Source organism: Notamacropus eugenii, chromosome 1 (genome assembly GCF_028372415.1).
Source record: "Notamacropus eugenii isolate mMacEug1 chromosome 1, mMacEug1.pri_v2, whole genome shotgun sequence".
Lineage (NCBI taxonomy): Eukaryota > Metazoa > Chordata > Mammalia > Diprotodontia > Macropodidae > Notamacropus > Notamacropus eugenii.
Genome location: NC_092872.1, coordinates 148,552,142 through 148,571,314, shown reverse-complemented (window position 1 = coordinate 148,571,314; position 19,173 = coordinate 148,552,142). Strand labels below are relative to the sequence as shown.

General features: G+C 38.6%; 1 protein-coding gene across 2 annotated transcripts in view; it reads right to left on the bottom strand.

Moving 5' to 3' along the window:
- The window catches only part of ANXA2 (annexin A2), a 54,331-nt gene that overhangs the window by 11,406 nt on the left and 23,752 nt on the right, over nt 1-19,173 (bottom strand). For both annotated transcript variants that reach the window (XM_072616494.1, XM_072616491.1), the window contains exons 4-5: nt 6,334-6,428; nt 2,706-2,819 (exon numbers count right to left, since the gene is read on the bottom strand). In XM_072616494.1, coding sequence (XP_072472595.1) covers nt 2,706-2,819; nt 6,334-6,428 — 209 coding nt within the window. The remainder of the gene's footprint in view (nt 1-2,705; nt 2,820-6,333; nt 6,429-19,173) is intronic.

The following is a 19,173-nucleotide window of genomic DNA, read 5'->3' as shown; positions in this document are numbered from 1 at the left end:
ACTTAACCTGTACAGTCTCTGAACTCTCAAAGTTGAAATGTTTCTGGAACATCAATAGACTTTACATGTCTAGAGTTAACTTGTAATACTTCAAAAACTAAATAACAGCTTGGGTTTTTCATGAGGCTGCCCACGATTCCTACTGCGGGGGGAATGTTGACAGTGACACACTGGGGAGATTGTTGCTTCCAGAAGGCAAAGTAGACTGTTCTTAAAGGTAATTCAGCCAAAATCTTCATTACAAATTTCAGAGTTTTCCCACAACAACTAATCAAAGTGCTGGAAAGGAGTCAAAGACTTTTCACTCAGTACTTCTTTTCATTGGTTTTCAGTGTCTTTGAGAGATTACAAAAATGACTGAAGAATACTCTAATGAGTCCTGAGTCTTATTTAAGCCACTCATGTCTAGTTCCCAACCCCAGCTAAGTGTAAGTATCAGTAAAATGAATTCATGATGAAAAGATTTAGCATGAATCTGCTGAATGCGCTGATGGTAAGAAAAACCCTCCAGAAGGCTAAATCTTCTGTTCCTCTCTGTTTTTCCTGGCTCAAATTTCAGGGATGATATTTATCAAGAAGGATCATTAAATCTTGTTGAAATTTCACTGCATCGTGTCATTTTGATGAATCTTTGACTAATTAGAAAATGTAGAGAGAAGGGAGTGTCTAGAGGAAAGAAGGGAGGGGAGAATGAGAAGGGGGGAATGGGTGAAAGATAAAGGGAGAAAAACAAGAAAAGAGGGGCAGAAGAGAGAAAGCAAGGGGAGGGAAAGAATGAAAGGGAGAGAAACAGGAAAAGGGGGAGGGAAAGTAGGAGGGAGATACATGAGCTGAGTTTCACCATGATAAGGAAGAATGAATTTAATAATTAGATATTTATAATGGGTTTGATTTTTTTAGGTTTCAGTCCCCAAGAAATGTACCTTTCCTAAGCATGCTGACTCACACTCCAGTTTACCCTCCTGAGAAAAGGACTGAACTGTGACACTGGACACAACTCTGGTGACTGGACAGCAGGTTGGCCTCTTGGCAATCCCAGGAATATTAAAAGGCCAAAAGAAACAGTGGAGCACAGAATAAGATAAGAAATGTGCTTTTTCTTGAATTGTACAAGTTATATCTACACAGAGCAGCAGAGGGCAGCATGTGATTATCCAAAAATCTTGTGATTGGACAGACCGTACGTTAACATCAAATATGCACTAAATGTGTGTGTGTGTGTGTATGTACATGTGTTTTATATATATGTACAAAACAAAATTTATATATAATTTTTTTCATTAACGTAAACTATGATGACTGTACAATTTCTAGTCAAACTTTTAATAATTATTTAGCAATACACATCAAAAAGTAGTTGGTATGAGTTGCAGCTAAATGGATGATGATGATGGTGTTGAGGATGATCTAATAAACAACTAACATTTATATAAGCTTATTATGTGCTAGCACTGTGCTAATAAGCACCTTACAATTATCTCATTCGATAAGATACATACTACAAATGTGATGTAAAATCATGTCAGAAATATACAAAGATTTTGTTTGACCTCTCAAGAAAAAAATCAAACACATAATTCAAACCATGGTGCATCCATGACATGAAATTCCCAGCCCATAGAAGTGCTAGTGCCTCCTTACTCCCCCGACATTAAAGTAAAAATTCTTTTCTTTGACCTTTAAAACTCTTCCCCTCCAGCCTTATTGCCTATTACTTTCCACATACTCCAAGTTTAAGCCAAACTGGCCTATTTACTGTTCTTCATATCTAACATTTCATCTCCTGTCTCCATGACTTTGCCCAGGTTGTGTCCCATGCCTGGCTTTGCTCCTTCCTGACCTTTGCCTCTAAAGAAATCATAGTTTCCTTCAAAGCTCTATTCAAGTGGTACCTTTTATGAGATGCTTCCTGGATTTCCCCACACATCCGTGTGTTAATGCCTTCTCCCTAGTAAACATTTTGTGCTTATTCTGCTTTCATTTGTATTTTCCTATCTATGTTGTTTCCCACCGGCAGAATATAAATTCCTAGAGGCAAGGGACTATTTCTCTTTGGTCTTTGTATGTCAAGCACGTAACACAATGCCTGCCACTTCATAAATGTTCACAGAATGAATGAATTAATTGAGAAGAATCCTTATCCCTATTTATCAAATAAAAGAGAATCCTGGTCAAGTCACTTGTCCTCTCTAAGAGGTCTCAGTTTTATCTTGAAAATGAGGGATTCCAGATAGATTATCTCTGAAGTTCCTTCCAATTCTAACAATCTACATTCTAATTTTTTTTTACTAGTAAGGAACTGGGGATGGTGAATCTATGAAATACTAAGGCAGAATTTTTTAGCTTCAGTGAGGACCTCCTATGTGTTTAACTTTACTTTAAAATCACAAAACATTTTTCAAAGGAGGAAGTGTAATCAAGGAAGTAGTTTTCCAAATGGTACAGCAATTGCCAGGTGCCAAGCAGTAGCAGCTGGTAACTGACTTCTCAGCATCATGAAATTTCTTTAGAGTTTAAAAAAAGGAATTGAAATATTTTTGGTACAAATCCCAGGCCCTATATCTTCAGTTCATTCAAGAAATAAAGGTTCCAAATGGAGGAATTCAACAAAACTGAAAATCACCTAATTACACCAAGGAAGGAAAAAAAAGCAATTCTCAATATTAATGGTAGACTTTAGATTTAGATTAAATGTTCTTATTTACCTTCATGGAGGCTTTCAGCTCTGAAGCATCATATTGAGCAGGTGTCTTCAAAAGGCCCAAAATCAGTGTCTCCAGGTGGCCAGATAAGGCAGATTTCAGTGCTGATGAAAGTTCCTTTTGGGGTGGAAGAGAAGAGGAAATGATGATGAACTTAAAGTTAATAGCTAGCACTGCTTTTCAAACTTATGCTTAAAAGAATGGTAAGACGAATCCATTTCTAAGACACGTTATTATCTCTAGATGAAACACACAAACGTTTGTTATAATATCATTTCTGTTCTGAGATGTCATGGCTGGAAGTATTTATTTTCCACTTCTCTTACCTTCCTTTCAACACAGCTAGATGCTAAAAACCCAAAGATCAGATAGACCTTTCTTTCAAAAAACTTCCTCAAAATCCAGGGGGAAGGCGTAAATGGAGGTAGAGTAAATGGTACACTGTGTTTCCTTCCTTGTCAATTAAAGGATGGAGAAATTTTATTTCATTCTTGAAAGTCATAGTAACATCAATTAAGTCTCAGGACTTTCTGAGGTTCAAGCACCTTTGCAAATCAGGAAGCTTAATAATTAGATTAGAGAACCACTATATAATGCAGGCTTCTACTCCAGGTCTAGGATTCCTATGATGCTTTTTGGTCAGGAGACTATAAAGATTTGTCAGTGGATCTTTTCTCTGGGACTCTACTCATCCTGAAGACTAAAGAAGATACAATTAAGTTCATTTCACATTCTTTGATGCCTCATATGGGGAGTATTAGCTATATCTCCAGAGAGGAGTGTCAGACACCACTCATTCAGGTAAGTCAGCCCAGAACCACACAGCTATAGATGTCATTCCAGGCTCTGCACCTTCTAGTCAGCACATGCAGTTTTCCCTCAAAAATCACATCTGACTGTGGGTGTCCACTGACAACAACTGTCTAATAAGAAAAAAGTCCAACCCAGGAAGCTCTTGCTTCTGCATTAACTGATGAATTACAAATTGGAGTTCCCAGCAATGGAGAGGCAATCCCTCACTATTCTATAAGCATGCAAGGATGATGGCTAAAGATGCCTTTTTTTTTGCCTGGGTCTCAAGGATAAGTTTAATTGCAGAGGAAAGCTATTTCTGGCACACGGTTAAGTGAAGACGATGTTGGCACAATCCCACAAAAAACTTTAAAGAAGTTCCCCTCTTTAAATGAGTCTCTTCTCCCTTCCTTTTCCCTTCTCTTTCTTCTCTCCTGCCTATGCCTTAGTTCTATCAATAACATTTAATGGAACACTTAGAAATTACCTTATCCCACTTAATCTGGTCAAATTCCTTCATTTTACAGAGACTCTTGTACACATCCAGAACTGTTATGACCAGGTTTCCAATTCGACAATTAGAAGAATTCTCAGGAAAACTTTTCCTAGTGATTTGTCTAAGGTCACGCAGATAGTAAGAGGCAGAAACTAGGCTTCTCTGACTCCAAATGAGTATTCTTTCAATGGTATTACATGCTAATCAGGCAAAAATGAGGAGCAAATAATCATTGTTTTAAAGATTATTTTTGCTTTCTAACACCAAACTCTCTTAATTGGCATGGTCTCCTCTGGGGAATAATAAAATTGAGATTTAGACAGTATTTTCCCCCTAGACTGTTCTCATACTATCCTCCCCTGTTTTTGCCTGCCACTGTCTATACTTCTAGTACTACAGATATATTTATTAATCCTATCACCTTTACATGAAGAGGACAGAGATGCATTGCCTTTCTCACAAAAGTCTCTCTACATTGCAGGGTCCTTTTTTAAATTGGTTAAATACCGATTTGATATACTATGGTTTAGTTCCCAGTACTTACTCCCTCCAGAAATTGTTTCAAAGTGTTTGTTATCCTTTTCATCTGGGATGAAAAGTTTCCTCAGCAAAAAGAAAGGGAATTGGAAGGGGGAGGGAGACAGACTTAAAACTGTCTCTGTAGCAGTAAGCAACTACTCCCAGGTATCTAAAAGACTGGTAAATAATTCTGCCATGATCACGGAGGTCTGCTCACCTCAGTACTAAAGAAACTAAGAATTAATATAACTGTGTGTTGCTGATAGTAAAAGCTGTCCCTATACCCAGTGACATCTCTGAGGTCAATGAAAACATTTCATTATCTATAGGGACAAGGAAGTTCCACTAGAAGGTCTCTCTGCTCTAGATCTATGACCCCATGATGCCTTCCTCCATGCAGGGCTGGACAAAGCTGCTCTCTTCATTCAGCCAGCTGTCTGACTGGAAATTTAGATCTACAATTCAGTATGTGTGACATGTATGCACACCAAAAAAGGGATACAGATTAAGATGGCATGTTCCAGAATAACATTCCAAAGGTGACAGTCTAAGAAAGCAACTACAAGGACATTTTCTGAAGAAAGAAGTTCTCTCCTTTTACTGAGACACAGCTCTACTTGCTCATAGTTCCTTTCAAGGAGACAGAAAAAAAAAACATGCACTCAGACTCTACCAGGGCAGATTAATAAAAGCCTAGCTCCAGAAGGAATTGTAATGTACAGAGGATGAAGGAAGCCAGTTCCCCTGTTTATGCCATATCAACTACTCCAGGAGGAGGGAGTGTCATCATGACTTAGCTACCTCCCAAAGGTATCTTATAGTCACATTAGCCGAAGTCTTTCCTTGACCCCACAGGGCTCCAGACACCCGATTTCCCAGGCATCTAAGCACAAGTTCCTTTGCTTCATTTAGACCACTGTTAGGAGTGAAAGCCTGCCTGGGAGAAGTCAAGGGTGAGCTGCAGGAAACCGCATGTACTACCCTGCCCAAGAATAAATCAGGTACTTTAAATAACAAGAAGTTAAAAATAAAACAGCAAGCTGTTAAAAATAAAAACTGCCAACACTACAATGAAGTAAAAGGTGAATAAGCACTTGGTTGTTCCAAAACCACAGACAAAAATACACAAAACACCTTAACCAGTGGCATATGTGCCCTGAGGATCTCTTTGCTGTTAAAAGCACCCTAGTGGATCAAATGGCTAGCTCTACGGAAAACTTACAAATAACCTAGTAGGTCTTTTAGGGGACAAAATGTCATTTCAAGGTGTCTGATGCTTAGTGAGACAGTAGAGTGCACTGGAAAGTACACTGGCTTTTGAGGTCCTGGGTGCAAATCTTAATTCTGTCATTTATTGCCTATATGCCCCGAATAGATCATTTAACCTCTTTCGGTCTTGGTTATCTCATCTGTAAAACAGAAAAGATTTGAAGAACTCTAAAGTCCCTTTCAGCCCTGAAGCCTACCATAGAATTCTGTGCATTGGCAAGAGAATACTAAATTCCAGTTTCTCAAGCAAAAATATATAAGCCCTTTCTTCCCAAGCACTAGAAATTCTTTCTTCATGTACTCTAATTAGGAGGGAAAGAGGGCTTTAATTGATGTACCCTCAAGTCCTGTAGATAATTCCAACTGCATAAAAGAAGGAATACCACACATCTCCAAGTGCTGTTGCCTTGGACAAACTACAGTTTGGTAACAATCTCATGGGACCCCTTGGTTTGAAACTTTGAGGGAGATCCAAAACTCTTCTCGAGGAAAGAAATCCCATGCCACCCACCCTCCTAGACTAAGATCATCCTCTACGCACAAAATCTTTAATACCTTCTTGGTCCTTCTCTGATAAGCGAAGGCAATGTCCTGCCTCTGTTCGTTGCTGCGATTTGTCAAAATGTTGACAATGGTGACTTCATCCACCCCTGTAGAAATACAAGTTGAAAAAGATCATGGCGTTGGTTGTCTCATCTAGATAATTTCAAACTCAGCTTTTCTAATGGAAATATCATTACTGTTTGGGTGCCTGAAAGACCAAGACAAGACATCAGTATTTGTTCCTTATCTTCTGTGTACTTTCTTGTTCAATCCACACCCTTTTTATTCCCATCTTTTCTGATAGCCTCAAACGTCACATCTAAAGACATATTTTAATTACTCATGGGGGAAACCATTTTACGCATAAATTGCTTTCTGGAATCAACAGCAGGAGGTGCATTTGTGAGGCTGTAGCAGTTGGACAGAATAAGAAAGATGCAGTGGCATTTTAAATGAAGATCCCCAAATTACCACTTAACAGTGAGATTAATAGAACAGAAGCTGCAAGCTGAATTAATGGAGACAATTATTTATATTTATTACAGGTTTACAGCTATACAAGCAGCTAGGTATAATTTCTATAATTATAGCAACTGTTATGACAAATGAGTCTTAGATTCGATATGGCAGTTCTATTTTAATAGCATAATTGATTATTAAAATCATACCTAGTGAAGACTAAATTGTTTTGTGAGGGAAATAAATGTTCTACTGCTTTTAATCTTCAATAGGCAATTTTAATAATCAATTTTATAACTTTATTAAAAAGAATAAGTGCTTTAATCTAAATTAAATCTAAATTGGGAGTTCTGAAGTGCCACCAAAATATTTTAGTACCTATTTTAATTGGAACATGTGTATTTACAAAGATAAGCAATGCCTTCTAGCATCTGAGAGCTTCCAATTTTATATAATGAGAAATGCCACCAAGCTGCCATTAACTTTAAGAACACATGAATTCAAGAATTCAGAAAGAAAAAGACCTCTCTCTCCTGACTGAATATGGACTTGATTCATAAAAAGGGGGGAAGGTGAGAGACAGGGAATCTTTGCCCTGCCTGTAATGTAGCTGTGCGAACCATAGGTGAGTTGAAATGATGATGTCAAGTGGCACATACCTACATAAAACAGGATCTAATTCAAAACAGTTTTCTCCAAAGGAAAACCAATGATCCTTAAAAAACTAAAATAAATCAATTAGTTGGAATTTTATTGGTTTTGGCCTAAGGACATTTATTTCAAGAGTCACAGAGTGAAGAGAAGGTACAACGTGATCTTTAAAATAAATTATAAAGTTCACAAAGAACCAAAATAGAATGAGCCAGAGAGGGTAAAAATGGCACACTCACATTTCGGAGTAAGTTTCATAAAAGGATTCATCAGAACAACATATCACTGCGTTGCTTTTATTGTAGTATCTCCAATTGGCTCTTATTTTTTAAGTAGCCTGAACAAAGAGACTTCTAAAATTGCATCTTGGTCGTTTCTCCCATCTTGGAGGAGTGGGGGGGGAACTCTGGGTATGAAATGTCACACGTGCTGTCGCACACTGTTACTGAGTTCATACTGCCTAGCTCTTTTGGCTTGTTCAAAGGGAGGTTTCAGGGTTGGGGCTGGGGTTATAAAGGGAAATGCCAATGAGGGTAAAACCAAAAGCATCAATAAAAGCTGTTGGATATTTGTAAACATATATATAAATATTTTTATATCTTCTATATATATTATCTATATTTTTTATATCATATATATATATATATATCTTATCATCTGATGAGTACTGACAACTAAGTATACCTAAATTATAAAAGAAAGTTCACTGGATTAAGAATTCCAGACTGGATTCACTCTTCCTCAAGGTAAAAAGAAAGGCGGGGAGGACTGAACCCACTATTCCCACCCAGCCAAGGGACTACATACGTGTCAAGAACATTCACTTATGAAGACAGGTCTTCCCCATCCCCCTCACCCCTCAGAAGTAGAAACAGGTAGTTCACACACATGGCTAGCCAGGGGGTAGGTAGGTCTTTGGAAGCTGGAACTTAATAAAGCCCCCAAGAGCCAATACTCAAGGCTGTTTCTGCATACTTTCTACAGCAGTCTGTCGGGAAAGAGGGGCAGCCTTTGCCCGAATCTCTCCAGCTGAGCAACGAGGCCTAAAAGGAAAGATTGCTGGCTGAACTAATTCTCTCAGTTGCAGTCCATAGTAAGGAACAAGCACTTCTCATTTTCAGAAATAGGGACTTTACTTTTTCCTCTCTAACTTCTCACGATTGATCAATGTCAGAATTCAATATCTCAGTGGGTCAACCTACTAAAACACCATCCCAGGTTCATCAGCAACAACTATAGCCTGAAACAATGTAAATGTAATTTCCCTTAAATTATTTACTAAGCAAACCGCCTGCTGAGATACAGCATCTGACACACTGGGACAGTTTACAAAGGAACAATATGATCCATTACCTAAATGCTAATGTCACTGACTACAAAGACAATTAAATAGAGTCTATTTCTGCAAGGAGAAGCTCCCAGGGCACTTGGCCTTGCATCAGCTTTTTCTCAAGCACATTCATTGTCTGCACGTTTTAAATTGAACTGGAATGAAAAAAAAATGGAGTACCAGACTGCTAAGTCTGATTCATTTAGACTCATTCTTTCATAAGAAGAGCCGAATATGCACATGGCTGCCTGTGCAACATAACCATCTTATCTTCAGTGACCTGCTGCTTCCTTTCCACTTGCCATCTATAATTTGTGAAGCAGCTGATTCCTGTGGAAAATTATTCAGAACAGGTTGAAGTTGCAAGGGTCTTCTGGTGGCTCATCATTCCAGCCCGGGATGAAGTTGAAGAATGCAAGATGGAACATACTTTTTTTTTCCTGCATATCATCACATTCATTGTCAACAGGGCTAAGTGAGGGCCAAGTTAATAGTGGATACTGGGAGGAGCTTCTACCTTGACATGGTGCCTGACCATCTAATTCCTAATGTACATGGAACTAGAATTATCAAACTGTAGAGCTGGAATACTAAGAATGCAGCTTTATACAGGGACAAAGATTTGGAGACATCAAAGGCCAACTGGTCCAACACTCTTATTTTACAGAGGAGAATGTTATGGTCCAAAAAAGGGTAAGGGCCATGGCTAAGGTCACAAAAGTCATCTAGTACAATGGAAAAATGGGTCAGGAGTCAGAATGGCTTTCAGTCCTTCCCCTCATGTGTGTGATCTTAAGCAATTCATTTTATTTGTCTGTGCTTCTGTTTCATCTTCAGCAAATGAGCAGGTTAGACTAGCTCAAATGAGATAATATCTGTAAAGTGCTTAGCATAGTGCCTGGTACACAGTAGGCACTTAATATATATTCATTTCCTTCCTTCCTTCCTAGATGGCCTCAGAGGCATAGATCCATCATGCTACAATCTATATAACAGTGCTCGGATTCCAACTTAAGGTCTCTGACTTCAAATCCAGTCTTACATGCTGATTTTAGAACAGCGTGTCAGAGTGCATAGTGTGCTGGGCTTAGAAGATACAAAACCAGTCTCTGAAATTTCTCAGCCAGGAATTGGTCAGACAAGTCACTACATACCTCAAGCAATTCCCTAGGACTTACCTAACTAGGTTAGCTAGGTTACATCTATCTCCATTGGAGAATATTATGACAAAATCGTGAACTGATACAACATACTTTCATTTTCCCATCAACTATGTGGCAATAGGTAGTGTACGTATTATTGTCCCCATTGAAGAGAAAAGAAAACTGAGGCTCAGATAAGTGAAAGGATTTGACCTCATGAAGCACTTTGACTTTCATTCCTAACAACTCAAGTTCCAATCCAAAGGAATCTCTTCAATTTTCAATCAGGCTCAAAATAGTATCTTGCCATACCAATATGTCACAGATATTTCTGGAGTTTATTTGAACTGGGAGAAGAGACAGATCTAAAGGAAAGATGGCAGGGTGAATTAATACATATTCATTTGGAAATCCACAGCAATGCTATTTGTAGCAGAAAAGAACTGAAAACAAAGTAATGACTGAAAAAATGTATAGTACATGAGTGTAATAAAGTATTAAACCATAAGAAAAATGAATTTGGAGAATTTGGAGAAGCATGGGAGAACATATGAATTGATACAGAGTGGAATAAACAGAGGCAGAAAAACAATCTACACAATGAAAAAAATGGAAATGGAAAACAAGCTAGCAAATAAACAAAAACCCCTGAATACTGTATAATCATAAGGACTGAGCTTATCCTCTGAAGAGATGAAAAAAATATCCCTCCCTCTTTCCTTCCCTCCATTCTTTGCAGAGGTAGGGATTACAGAGTGTAGGATGCTACATTACTGCCAGGCTCCACTGATAGGTTGGTTAGTTTTGCTGAACTTTCTTTCCTTCTATATCTTTTTTATTCTTTGTTACAATGGATGGCCACTCAGGAAAAGAGAGGAGGGGATATATTTGGAAATTAAGGTGACATAAAAAAGATATCAGTAAAACTAATTTAAGAATATACACATCCTCATTTAGAATCTAACTTTCATTTGGTTCTCATAGGCATAAATTCCTAGTACAGACATTTCAAGCAACTGCTTGAATATTCTCATCTTACTAGAAAGAAACTTAGCAAAGGCAGATTTAAAGAGACATGACATTAAGATGGATGCAAATCTTATAAGCCAGTTTTGAAAACTCTTTTCCATAGTAGGCATTTGTGCTTTGTTTATACATATATGGTTTAGTTTGTTTTGTTTTTAGAACTAAGAAGGTACATACAAACTTTATTTGCCATCTTAAAGCAGAACATAGATGGAGTTCTTAAAGGGTTGTTTCTCTTTGAACTGAAACATTCACGTGCCAACCAAGGAAAAATGTTTAACCCAACGCTGTCTTTCAGGGTTTCAAAAGCCTAGAACCAGATTCCCTTATGCAACATTCTGTTTCTCACTTCTGCTGTACCTAAATGTTCCCCTTCACCTCCACCTTCCTTCAAGGGTCACCTCCTACACAAAGCCTTGCTTGATCCTTTCAGCCATTACTATGCCTCTCCAATCCCACTCCACCCTTAACCAGCCTCAGCAGTAAAGACGATCTTGAGCTTAATTTGTTTTTTTCACAACATGATACCAATCCCACAAAATTAGCCTGCTGGTGTTTTCTACTCAGCTTTGTGGATGGAAATCCCAAACCAGATCCCAGTCTGGCATTTTATGGAAAATGTGTCTCTATTTTCTGTGGCAACGAACCAGCAGGCCATTCTGAACAGGATGCTGACTCACATCTCCTGAGATATACTGAAGATACAAAAAAAATTGGATCTCATGTCTGTTCACTAGAGCGTCCAGGAAGCACTTGGGGGTGGGGGAGCAGCACTTGCTGTGAGACAAGGGTCAGGCCAATGTCAGAATATCTTCTTATCTGGACTACAGGACCATGATGGTTTCTGGGTTAGATTTGTATTAGGAATTTGTAAAATCTAATGTTTACACCAATATGGGTAAGCAGTGGTCAAAAAAATGTGGGGAGTATATATGTAGATTTTTGGGGGGTAGGGGCACTCCCTGATCCTCTCCTAAGATATCTCTTACAATTAAAATGCTAATTCACTAAATGGGAAAATGAACTATCAATTAATCAATCCTCAAGTATTTATGAGGCATGTACTATGCACAAAGAAAATACAAAGACAGCCCCTTTCCTCAAGGTGCTTATGTTCTAAAGGGAAAGACATGTACGTAAATGGGTAACTACAAGATACGGAACAGAGTAGAGAGAAGTTAGCTCGGGAAGGGAAGGTTTTAGGGGGGCATGAATGGTGTGTGAGTTAAGCCCCAGGGATTCTAAGAGGGAGAGGTGATCACAGAGAGCATTTCAAGTACAGGGAGTAGCCAGTACAAGGTGCTGTAAGCGAAATGAAGGTCCTGTGTGAAGTCATCATGGTTAACTGTGAAATGGAGTGCTAGGTAAGAAGACTGAACAGAAAGGAGGGGCCAGTTTATATAGATCGGTAACTGCTTAACAGAGGAGTTTATATTTGATCTGGGCCGCTCCCTTAATCTTTTAGTGCTTGAGGCAAGTCTAGGACTATAAACTTCCAAAATGGTGCAAACCAACTTTGGTAGAGGAAGTTTTTCTCCTCCAGGAGTTTCTAATATCATTGAAATTACAGGTCCCATCAAGAGATAGAATCACTTAAGCCTTGCAGTAATGACCTACTAGAGGAGGCATGCACAACCTAGCAGTTTATGGTCGTTTGCTGCAGGTCAAAGAGCCCACGAAAAATGTAGAGGAAAAGAGCCTTTGGTATGTAGAAGAAATCCTTTGGCGTGCTGCAAGTGCCCAGAGCCATAAATGGGCCTGCCCCAGGACCTGCGCTGAAGTATATTAAGTAGGGGAATGGGATGATCAGATTCTACACTTGAGAAAACTCATCTAGCAGCTGGAAAGGATTTGAGGCAGTGAGAACAATTGTGCTTTTCCTCTTGGAAAACAACTGAAAGAAGGTCTAATGGAAATGAAAGCATGAGGCTATATAATGACAATCACCAAGAAATTAAGAGGTCAGAGCTAAGTGGCAGAAATGAGAATGATTCATAATTTTATGTATAACTTAGAGTGAGAAAGGTCTATTCTTCCCCAAAGAAGACTGCTGTGACCAGGACAAGTCGTATTCATCTGAAAATTAGGCAGTTTATTTATTGTCATGCTGTGTGAATTTAGGGAGGGTTGCAAGGCCATATTTGCCCCAACCCCCAATACTATCCTTATTGGTCACATCATCTTCTCAACCCACTTGGCCTAAAATTTCCATTCAGAATCACTTCAGCAGATTAGACAAAGTTGGATAATTGTCTTCTAAAATCAACCAAGGGTTAAAATGTTTCCGTTACCTAGGAGGCAAAGAAAGAAGGCATCTAGCCTTTTCCCAAAAGAATACACTATCAAATTAGCCAGGCCAGGTGACACTTTGGAAAATATACATCAAACAAGTAACAAAGAAGGGAGGTCCCCAAAAAGCAAGGTGAAGAAGGCAAAATCTAGGAGATGGGTTTCTGGGGTAGGGGGAATCAAGGGGTGATTTGGTCTGAAAGGCTTCTGCTTTATCCATATTACTTAATTTGACCCCCTAAACAGCCCCATAACGTAGGTGCTATAGATAATTTCTGTTTGACTGATAAGGAAGCTAAGACTAAATGACTCGCCCATCCCAAAGCTATGAAATTGTCTTAGGCAGGATTTGAACACAGGTCTTTCCTAACATCCAGTCCAAGGCTTTATCCACAATGCCATGCTGTTTCTAAATACACTGTTGAAACAGAGCTCCTAGAAGACCATAAAGCATCAATAGTAACTTGATGTTCACTCATAAATTGAAATAAATAAAATAGCAAAGATGATTCTGGCCACAAACAGGATACATGCACATATGTACATCCTGACAAATCTGAGACCTAGATTTAAGAGGAAATCAAAATTTTAAATGGTGAAAGAGAAACCAACACACACCCTCCCAATTCTAATTTGTCTCTCAATTGACAATGGGGAGGCTGCTTCTTGTATTCCCACCAACTAGGACACAAATAACGGCTACATTAGCAGAAAGGTGCTACCACTGGGATTTGAGATATGAAAAAGATAAAAGTTTACCAAGCAGTCTAAAAAGAATGAGGCGGGAAAGAAGGATGTTAAAACTGAAACCTACAGCTAAAAAGGCACCTGGATTCCCTTACCCATCCATGTTAACATACTTGGCCCAGAGTTCTGGCATTTAGAACCGGCACGTAGACATGAATACAATCACACACAAAATCTGTACTCCTAGTGCAAAGGTGGCCATGATTCATGGTTCGCTTCTCTTGCTCCTGGCATCAATGTAGGGTGAGAACTCTAAAGTACCCATAATATAATGGGCCATGTTCTCAGCAACTAGGCTCCAACCCACTCCCTTCCATTAGCACAACTGAGAGAGAGAGAGACTGTCCTTGTTAAAGAAGCTCCAGGCTTCAGGCCAATGGGCGGAAAGAGAATTTTTTTGTTGACATTCTCACCAAAGTATGGTTAACTTTTTTCACATAGTTTCACATACTCCCTACCCTTCCCAGAGTATACCATCAATGGGAAATAATCCTACACCAGGTTATGCCATTCTTCTGATTTAGTTATTTTATTATTATTCATTTAAAAAAAAAAAGGGATTCCAAGCCACTGTGCTCAATTTGAAGTATCTCCAGGTTCAGATACTATGCCAACAATATGTGCAATAACTTTTAGGTTAAAAGTGAGTTTTGGTCATTTAGGGTATTGCTTTGATTAGTTCCATTTTTAAAAACTTCACAAAAAGAAAAAAAAAACACAAGATAAGCACAGAAACTCACTGCAGTTATTCTATACTCAGGCTCATAAAGAACATCGGCTGATTTTTGCATCCTTTCCGGAGAGCACAAATCCTGCTAAAATCAAAACTGGTAATAATAGGACCACTCATTATCCTAGCATTCCAGAAAGAAACTAAAGCTGTACTCATTTATTGGCACTTAAAGTAACTCCGGGGTTGTGTTGCTGCTAATTACAATCTATTTTGTGTAGTCTAGATTCATCCTTTACTCATTTAGCTGACTTTCCTTTCTAGTTTTTTCGACCCATATGGTAAACCATCCACAGCTGTGTTGTATCCTGTATAGTATATATTTAACCCCAGGCCAATTTAGACCGTGAAACTCCTACAGCTTTAAGCCTAAGGAGCCTCTTGTTAATTAGACAATAATAATACTTTTGCAACGCTTTACTCTATTTCTAAGTAGATAAATTAAGGCTAGGAGCAGTACAGTTTATCTAAAGGAGAGAACATATGCATTACTATCTAGCTTTTCCAATAAAGCTGTTTTAACTACCATAAACACCCAAAACAAAAAAAATAAAATGAGGTCCCCCAAACTGGGAACCAAATAGCAAAGACTGAATTCCTTCCTACAAAAAAAGGGTTCCAACTCTCCGAGGGGGTCACTGAGATTCAGGGTTCTACCTTCTATGACTGTCCAACCAGCTGCAACACCAACACAAGTGCATTCATTTACCTAGGTCTCACCTGCAAACTCCAAGTCAGTCATTCCCCAGGTTTGGTTTGCCCCTAGGCAATCCACAATTAAAGAGGCGAATGGATCAACCACAGTCATTTCCTAATTAAGAACCAATTACCTGAAAATCTCAGGTTCTTCCAAGCAGGTAAAGGAGGAGTCCAGGACTAGTAATATAATAAAGGTAGGAGAAATAGGTAGTATGGTGTTATCCTGTCTGAGGGTGAATAAAAATCACCCAATCCTGGAATTTAGAACAGGAGCTTTTAGTTTGAATGGAACAGATATCCTCCAAGTTTTTATTATAGAATTCAGAAGATATCAGTTGGGTCCCTAGTGCTTCTATGATGAAATGGGAATTCCTCAAATCTTGCACCCTTGAAGCCTAGGACACACTCCCTGCTTACTCACTAGTCCCTCTAGAATTTTTACATTCCTTCAAAAGTCAACCCCAGGAATGCCAACTCTTGAGAGTTTTACCAGTATATAATCAGACATGCTTTCCCTTCTTCTTCCCCCAATTGTGATTCCTCCAGAGGGAGCTAGGTAAATGGCTAGTTCTGGGCTTGGAGTCAGGAAGACCCGAGTTCAAATTCACCTTCCAACACTAGCTATGATACCTTGGGCAAGTCGCTTAATCTGTATACTTCAATTTCCTCATCTATAATATGGGAAAAATAATAGTATCTACCTCCATTGTTGTGCAAATGAAATGAGATAATATTTGCAAAGAGCTGTGCAAATCTGTAATAATTATTGCTATTATATTATATTATATTATTATATATAGATACTATCAGAAGACCAGACAGTATGGCACGCCCCCATGCCAAAGCGACTGGTTTCCTAAAATTGAGAGGAGGGCAATGTTGAGGAGGTATAAGCAAGTAAAAGTGCAGAATCTGTTCCCAGATAGACTTACAGGAAAAAAATTTTCAGGAGAAGGTAAGACTTTAATCATTTTTCAAATTGCTTATACAGATGTGTTAGAAAGAGAAACTGAAAAGCTTTTCAAGACAATGAGCTAATGACTTTAAAGAGGACAGAGAAGACACTGCACAGTTAATACATAGGACAACTGGGGCTTGCATTTAGAAATACTGTTTCACAAACAACAAAAAGACATTTTTGAACTACTCAGGATTATATTGCGTTGTGTATTAAGATTCTGGGGGCTTTACTGTTCAGAACTCTGATTTCAACCATGTAGAGAATTTCCATGGTGGAAGCTCCAACCATCAGAGGTTGGTCAGCAGCTGTTGTTACTTAAGAGTCTTAGAGGATTGGTTGGGGTATTGAGAGGGTTAGCCCCAGATTACAAAGCCACTATGTGTCAGAGGCTGGACTGTACCCTATAGCTTCTTGGTTATTGACTATGCCAGCTTGCCTCTTCTAAGAATATTATAGATTGTTTTTACATGTGATTAGGGGAAAATAAAATATTATTACTTAAAAAGAGTGTGATGATTAATATGGAAATATACTTTACATGACTGCACATGTTACCTATGTGAAATTGCTGTGCATCTTAAGAAGAGGGGAGGGGGAGGAAGGAAGAAAAATTTAGAATTCAAAACTTATAAGAAATAAATGCTAGAAATTGTCTTTACATATAATTGAAAACAATATTATTAAAAAATAAAGACAAACAGATAAAAAAGTATTATAGGGTGTCTAAGAGAGATACAAGAATAAAATCTAGCAATGTAAAAGCAAAAATAAAAGATCAATAAAATACAATTTTTTAAAAAACATATTACATAGACAATGAACAAAATTTTCTAGATTTAATCATGTGAAAATCTGAAACTTTGCAAAATGTTCATTGTAGTTTTAGACTTTGGCTACATTTCCCACAGGAAAAAAAAACCAGACAAACAAGTTATTATAAGACTCCAAACAGGTCTCATTAACTTTATAAACATGTTACACTCAACAAAAGTCTCTTTTCTAGGCATTCTGTTTGTTTCTATAGCACCTGTAACTTTCCATTAGGGAGTTTTCATAAGAATGTCACTGACATCATCTCAGGTTTCTGGATGAAGTAAATCTGACAAGAGAGAAGTGTTCTGCTCACTTTGTGCTCAGCTTAGGCACTTAATTCATTAATTTGGAGAATGGTCTCTCTGTGCCCTATATGCTCTCCTTCTGCCAAATTAAAGATATCCTTTAGGGCAGGGACTATGTCTTATGAATCTTCCCCATCCTTGTATAGTATGGTTGGAACTTTTTTTACTTTTTGGACCACACTTATGATTTCATCCATGTAAGAAGTTCCCAGTGCTGACCATTTGCTAAGCATGTTACAGTAAAGCTAACTTTCATGGATGGATTGGAATGGTGAACACTGAAGTCTCTTCCAATTCTCAAATTCTTAATTCTGTGAACTCTATCTACCAAGGCAGGTGAGTAACTGCTCTAAAACTAACTGAAACTAACAGTCTTAAAGAGTTGCCTGAGAAATTATATGAATCATTCAACCAGAAAGGAATCAGTGATAGGTCCAAGGCCAGCTCTATCCACTACACACCATCCTGCCTCTCAGGCTGCACATACTAGATGCTTAATGTTCTTGAATGAACTGACCATTTTAGAGGAAAGCTGATTTTTCAGGTTAATGTTTTAAAAACAATTCCTTTCTACAAAGCACTGGAAAGCCTTCAAGAGAAGTCAGTGCCTGCAGCTGAATTTGATAAGTTTCAGTAGTTCACACAGTTATCACCAAAAGATTGCTTGGGCTTAGATTTCTCATTGCTGAAGGTTCTTTCCAATTACAAAAAGTAGGTAGGAAACAGCAGCTGCTTTGGAATAACCCTCAAGTTCCTAGTCCAGAGTCTAGCTATCCAAACTTTCTATGAGGAAGAACCTTTGATTATTTCCCATTAATTCAGAGTGGGTAAGAAAAGGTACCATGAGAATTTCTGTGCTGACTAGGGTGGTTTTATGGAATCTTCACATTCCAATGCACTAAAAGGTTTCTCATGCAGCGATAAAAGGAGGCTTTGTTCCAGGCTTACTGAAAGCTGTGTGTCTTTTGGATGAGTTGTTACACGCTGAGCATGTTTCTGCAATGGCATGTTGGCAAACCACAGGGTTCCAGCCACACCCAGGTCCTAGAGTGGGGTGGGGAGGGGTCTGAGTGTACAGTTTCAGGAAAGCAGGCCACACCCTTTCTTTGTTTCTCACAGAATGAGAACTAGCCGTTAGGAGAGTAATAAGACGAACCATCTGGAATCTGGTTCAATTTCCTCATTGGTGTCTAAAGGCATATGCCCTGCCCAAACTTAAGTGAGCAAGATGGGGGTTAGCGGGTGAGGGAAGGGGCAATGTTTTAAAGCATCAAAAATTAGAAACTTAAAGCCTCATTTAAACTCTTTGCAGCTCATTTAGACAGCTAAGGGATGCACGGGAGAGAGTACTAGATTTGGAGTTAAAAAGACCAGAGTTAGAATCCTGCCTCAAAAACTTACTAAACGTTATGATCCTGAAAAAATCACTTCCCCTCTTTGTTACTCAGTTTGAACATACTTCCTCATCTGTAACTTGAGGGGGTTGGACTTGATTTATGGTTCTATGAACTGATTATTTTCTTAAGCAGAGAGAGCCCTAACTCCCACCCCAAATCAGCAGAGTAACAGAACATCATTTTGAGAAGAGGGTTAGTGCCTATAGGGAATAATACAGAAAGTGAGAGCTGAGAGATTATCTGGATGACTCAGGCTTTCTTAGTACCCACAGGACCCTTGAGGCTATTAGAAGCTCCCCTGCA